Below are 5,790 nucleotides of genomic sequence, written 5' to 3' on the forward strand. Positions count from 1 at the left end.
CTACAGATGTGGATGCATTTGGGAGGTCGGACAGTGAAGGAGCTGAGTCTAAGATGCACTTAATGGATGTTTTTCTTTGGGGAAGGTGCTTGACTGAAGATGAGATTGCTGCTCTTCATGCTGCCATGCTTTCTACTGAATACAATATGATTGATCTCCAAGAAGATAATTGGCAGTGGGCAGAGTCTCCTTCTCGGGTCTGTTTCTATATCATGAGATTTTTGTGATTCATTCTGGGTTTCCATTTACTCTTTGACAACAGAATTCTTAATAGTTAAACCAATTGGGGCTAGCTTAGGTGGCCAGAATCCTTTTTCCTTACTAGGAAGTGAAGGGTTCGAGTCTTGTCGTAGGCCAGATCCCCTCCCTGGTGTTATTGCCTCCAATGTACCAAAAAAAGGGAAACAAAGTTGTATTTTGTACTATTCCATAAGTGTATCTTCTTCCTTTTTTGGGTTTGCAATTCTTGGTTGAAATTTTTTGCCTGTTGCTACCTTGATTGTTCTACTCAGGTGGATGAGTGGGACAGTGATCCTGCAGATGTGGATCTTTATGACAGGGATGACATAGATTGGGATGGGCAATATTCAAGTGGGAGGAAAAGAAGGTCTGATCGTGAGGGCGTGATTGTAGATGTGGAATCTTTTGCCAGAAAATTGAGGAAACCTAGAACAGAAACAAGGGAAGAAATAAATCAGCGGATGCTTTCTGTTGAGTTGGCTGTCAAAGAAGCCCTTTGTGCTAGAGGAGACGTCCATTTTACCGATCAGGAGTTTCCTCCAAATGATCGATCATTGTTTTTAGATCTAGAACACCCTCCTTCAAAATTGCAGGTGCACTACTTGTTCCAGTCCAATCCATCCAGTTTCTTATCAAGTTCTCAGTGCTGCAATTATAATTTGTTACCCTAATTTTATCCCTTCTAATGTAGGTTGTTTCTGAATGGATGAGGCCAACTCAAATAGTGAAAGAGAACAATTTGGATTGCCGCCCATGCTTATTTTCTGGGTCTGCAAATCCTTCCGATGTTTGTCAGGTTTGATCTCATTCATAACAGGGCATACATTTTACTATATTTTTCAATCTATTTATTTCCCCAGGTTATTTGTTTTGATTTGAATTTGAAATGCTATTAATTGCCTGATGTTGCATCAAGTATCTAATTCTTTTGGTGTGCAGGGCCGACTTGGTGATTGTTGGTTTTTGAGTGCTGTTGCTGTTTTAACTGAGGTTTCTGGGATATCAGAAGTTATAATTACACCAGAATATAACGAGGAAGGAATCTATACAGTTCGATTTTGTATTCAGGTAAAATGTTTTAAGTTCTCCAAAAGCTGAATAACTATGCCTTATGGTGTCTAGTTGGCTGAAATCATACTTAAAGTACACTGAAAATCGTTGATTGTGGTTTTATATTGTAGACTATGCTTCAATTAGCCTCACAGAAAGTTGACTTTTCATCAGCGGATGCGAGTAATTGCATCTTTGAAGAATTCATTGCCTAGTTCTCCCAATTACTGACATCTTCACCTTTGGGTACCTAGTAATATGATAGTACTACGAAAAAGTTTCACGCAACATGCTTTTGAAAGGAATCCAGACGTTCTCAAGCACTTTCTGAATTTAAGATAGGAAGCTTTATTTGAGCTTTTAAGATTTGTTTTACTGCTCTCCTGAAACTTGTGTTTTTTGGTTCCTTTTTTATAGTACATTATTGACTTATTGTTATTACTTATTAGCCACTTCAGGGAAGAAGCTGAATGAATTTGTACTTTGATGTTCTTCGATTTCAGGGTGAATGGGTTCCTGTGGTAATCGATGACTGGATTCCATGTGAATCACCTGGTAAACCTGCATTTGCTACCAGTAGGAAAGGGAGTGAACTCTGGGTTTCTATATTGGAGAAGGCATATGCCAAACTGCATGGCTCTTACGAGGCATTAGAAGGTGGGCTTGTTCAAGATGCTCTTGTGGACCTCACTGGAGGAGCTGGTGAGGAGATTGACATGAGAAGTGCCCAGGCCCAGATTGATCTTGCAAGTGGAAGACTTTGGTCTCAACTGTTGCGCTTCAAAGAAGATGGGTTTCTTCTAGGTGCTGGGAGTCCTTCAGGTTCCGATGTGCATATTTCTTCCAGTGGAATTGTGCAAGGCCATGCTTACTCTTTGTTGCAGGTGCTTTGTTTGTTAAACATTTTGTCTCAGTTGTTTCTTGGCTCACAGTCACACAGCTTTGCATTAACTGATCCCTATTTTACAATCCTCGTTCAGGTAAGAGAAGTAGATGGCCACAAACTCGTTCAGATTCGTAATCCATGGGCAAACGAAGTCGAGTGGAATGGCCCTTGGTCCGATTCATCACCTGAATGGTCTGATAGGATGAGGCACAAGCTCAAGCATGTCCCACAGGTAACTTTAAAGGAAAAGAAAAAATTGGGATCACCTGCAACATTTATTTCCTTCTACATGTCTGATTGACTCTGCATTAGTCTGATTCTCTATATAAACCAATGCCTTTTGAAAAAGAAATTTATCTACCAATGTAAGTCTTCTTGCTTTGTGCCTAATTGTTTTGTTATGAACAGTCAAAAGATGGTATATTCTGGATGTCTTGGCAAGACTTCCAAATTCATTTCCGGTCAATATATGTTTGTCGTGTCTATCCCCCGGAGATGCGTTATTCTGTGCACGGTCAGTGGCGAGGTTTCAGTGCTGGTGGCTGCCAAGATTATGACACATGGCATCAGAACCCGCAGTTCCGAATCAGGGCTGCTGGGCCCCATGCATCATTTCCAATTCACGTTTTCATTACCTTAACTCAGGTATATATAACGTCATGCATTCCTTTAAAGCAGACTACTGTTTACTTTCTTCGATCTTGACCAACTGATAGAAAGTTTTTTTTTTTATTGCTAAGTTTCTTAGAAAATTAAGAGTTCAAATTTCTTTTATCCAAAAAGTTGATACCAATCAATAGTTGATTATTACGGAAATCAACCGAACGGCAAGAATTTGTCTAACTTATAGTCTCATATCTGCATTCTAGGGTGTGAGCTTTTCGAGGACTTCAGCTGGTTTCAGGAATTATCAATCAAGTCATGACTCGTTAATGTTCTATATTGGAATGAGGATACTAAAGACTCGTGGACGGCGCGCTGCTTACAATATTTACATGCACGAATCAGTAGGTGGTACAGATTATGTTAATTCTCGTGAAATATCCTGTGAAATGGTTCTAGAGCCTGATCCAAAGGGTTATACAATCGTGCCTACAACTATCCACCCTGGAGAAGAAGCACCATTTGTTCTTTCTGTTTTCACTAAGGCATCGATAACTCTTGAAGCTTTATAGTGCACCGTGTTGGCTCAAAGGTTGGTTTTGTTTTTCTTATGGCTTAATGCACGTCAGCAAAAACTTTGGATTGCTTGGGTTGTGCCTGGGTCATGCATGCCTAAAAGAGGTTGAATGACCTCCACAGAGAGAGGACATTGCGGTAATTTTCTAATGAAGTTATGTTTGCGCTCAATAGTCATTTTTCCTGCTTAGAATCATACTCCTGCTTGCTCTAAGTTAAAGAATGCTCGGCTGCTCTGCCAAATGGTGAAGAAAGGTCTTGCATACTAATTTTAATAAAATGCATCTAAACGTATTAACCTCCCTGGTATTTTTGATACACATGTTCTGTAGTCTTCTGTACCGGGTTCCATGTCAGTCTTTTGACTTTTAATTGTTCACTGAACTGAAAGTAGGCAAGGGTCATTGAAGAACACAATGACAGAATCCTCAACAAAAAACAGACGATGGTGACTAATGAAAACGAAATGATTACCAAGTGTGTGGAAATTTTGGTAGGAATGAAGATGAAGTTCCCTTGAGAAAATGAAGGTCTTGGTAGGAATTTTTTAGTCTTGTCTTATGCTGCTGTTTCAATCAGTTCCAGATCCAAATCTACTATACGGCACCCTCGTTTTTTTTTCTTTCCCCTTCTGAGTCTTTTTTTTGGGTGCACTTCTGAGTCTTTCTGGTATAGTAGGAGTCGTGCTTGTTTTAGTGTAGTTAGTTTTATGTCAGCTATTTATGATGAGATTTCAATCCAGATCTTCAATATTTGTTCTACTGAATTTAAGTTTCTCACCTTAAACATGATAAATGTAACCAAGCCGAACTAATCCCTGTGTCCCAACTCGACCCATTCCCCAGTCAAGTGTGCGACTTCACAACCCTTTGCGGGTTGGAAGAAGTCAGACAATCGGGTTGACTGCATGAATCCTTATTAGTGAATCTGCTTTCTTGAGGACTATGTAATCTTTTAAATGTACTGAATACATATTCTCTTTACAGTTATATGACAAGTTTATTTAGACCTTCCGCCCCCTCGCATTTCCATCAACAGTAATCTTATCGTTCTTCCTAACCTTTGCATTATTACCGTTGTATGTTACGCAACTACCTTATATGTCTAATCTTTAAAAGGTTGAGGTGCACGAAGAAAACTCAACGATGTGTAATTTTGCAGGGCTATGCAAATGCGTTGTTGTTCGGATCTTGACGTTGGCCTTTGTGCCTCTATTTTTTTGATTCTCCTCCAAGCTCAGAGCATGCAAAACGTAATTCTTTCATGAGCTGGAAATGTTAATATCTGTACAGAGGTGCACAATTTTACGACGGTGCGGTTTTTGGTGACGTCTCCAGGTTTTTGTCTTGGCATTTTTTATCTGCTCAAGCCGCATGCTTCTACCAACAAGAAAGAGCAGTTCTCGAAAGTACCTGTACATGAGTGATATGTAACAAACATAGGATTGGATCCTGTAAATGAGGGGGTGGAAACTAGATAGGCTATATAGAGGGGAGGGGGTATTTCGTTTAACGGGGATGTATCCTCTCCTCTCACAATGTAGTGGTCTCACTGCATTGTGGGAGGAGGGGGATGTATACCCGTTACATAAAATACTTTCACGTATAGAGGGGATAGGAGATTTATTTAGATGCACACCTTTTTCAACGGAACAATGGGAAAATCATTGTGGTGGCTGGAATTGAATTGGATGTAAAATTCCAGCTGCAGTTTTGAAGTGTTCTGCTGACTGATGACTTGACTTGTAAAGTGTTTCTCTTTTGCAATATAATCCCCAGTTGAATGTATTGTTGCCTCTCTTTTTTCCAGTGCTCTCAATTTCTCTGGTGAATAGGTGTCTTCTGCTGCTTGTGTGGGGTTTGGTTAAGATGGCCTCATGTTGGTATTTGCTACTATTTTGTTTGAATTTTAGAGATTTGGAGAAATAATTTTAGGATTTGGCTTCCCATTTGACCTTTCGGAATTTGGGAAAAAAATAAAAAAAGTGCACAAAAATGTCGTTCCGATAACGAAAAGCATGGAACCAACAAACGTTTGTGACTATTGCACAATCCTCTCTATTGGTTCTTAATGGCCCGTTTGTCAGACGGACGGATAAGTTTTTGGATGGATAAAGAAGAAGGATGGATAAGAGGTGGATAAGTTGTAAGGGGTTTAACTAAGGAGGAGTTTAGCTTCTACTTCGTACCTGTTTTGAGTAGTAGTTGATGGATAAGAGTAGATGGATGATGTATGAAATTACTTGGTTGCTCTCATTAAATTGTTACACTAGAAATGCAAAAAGATTTGAAGGGCAGTAGTCTTTCTCTCCACCCGGATTAGCTTATTCTAGGGTGGGGTGGGATTAGCCAAGTGCTAAGCTCCCCCATCCTTATCAAAGGCCATCCTTCTTCCCTCCTTCGCTTTTCCCCTTTTCTTTAGGAACCCCCAAGAGT

At 39.9% G+C, this 5,790-nt stretch overlaps 1 protein-coding gene across 3 annotated transcripts in view; it reads left to right on the forward strand.

Moving 5' to 3' along the window:
- LOC131308275 (calpain-type cysteine protease DEK1) overlaps nucleotides 1-5,142 on the forward strand; it is a 21,922-nt gene extending 16,780 nt beyond the window's left edge. For all 3 annotated transcript variants that reach the window (XM_058335167.1, XM_058335174.1, XM_058335183.1), the window contains 9 exons: nucleotides 1-197; nucleotides 513-833; nucleotides 932-1,036; nucleotides 1,180-1,308; nucleotides 1,794-2,174; nucleotides 2,271-2,408; nucleotides 2,585-2,821; nucleotides 3,046-3,493; nucleotides 4,517-5,142. The exon at nucleotides 1-197 is cut by the window's left edge and continues 155 nt beyond it. In XM_058335167.1, coding sequence (XP_058191150.1) covers nucleotides 1-197; nucleotides 513-833; nucleotides 932-1,036; nucleotides 1,180-1,308; nucleotides 1,794-2,174; nucleotides 2,271-2,408; nucleotides 2,585-2,821; nucleotides 3,046-3,351 — 1,814 coding nt within the window. In that variant the 3' untranslated portion in view covers nucleotides 3,352-3,493; nucleotides 4,517-5,142. The remainder of the gene's footprint in view (nucleotides 198-512; nucleotides 834-931; nucleotides 1,037-1,179; nucleotides 1,309-1,793; nucleotides 2,175-2,270; nucleotides 2,409-2,584; nucleotides 2,822-3,045; nucleotides 3,494-4,516) is intronic.
- Nucleotides 5,143-5,790: the final 648 nt, after the last annotated feature.

This window comes from Rhododendron vialii, chromosome 1a, assembly GCF_030253575.1.
Source record: "Rhododendron vialii isolate Sample 1 chromosome 1a, ASM3025357v1".
Taxonomy (NCBI): domain Eukaryota; kingdom Viridiplantae; phylum Streptophyta; class Magnoliopsida; order Ericales; family Ericaceae; genus Rhododendron; species Rhododendron vialii.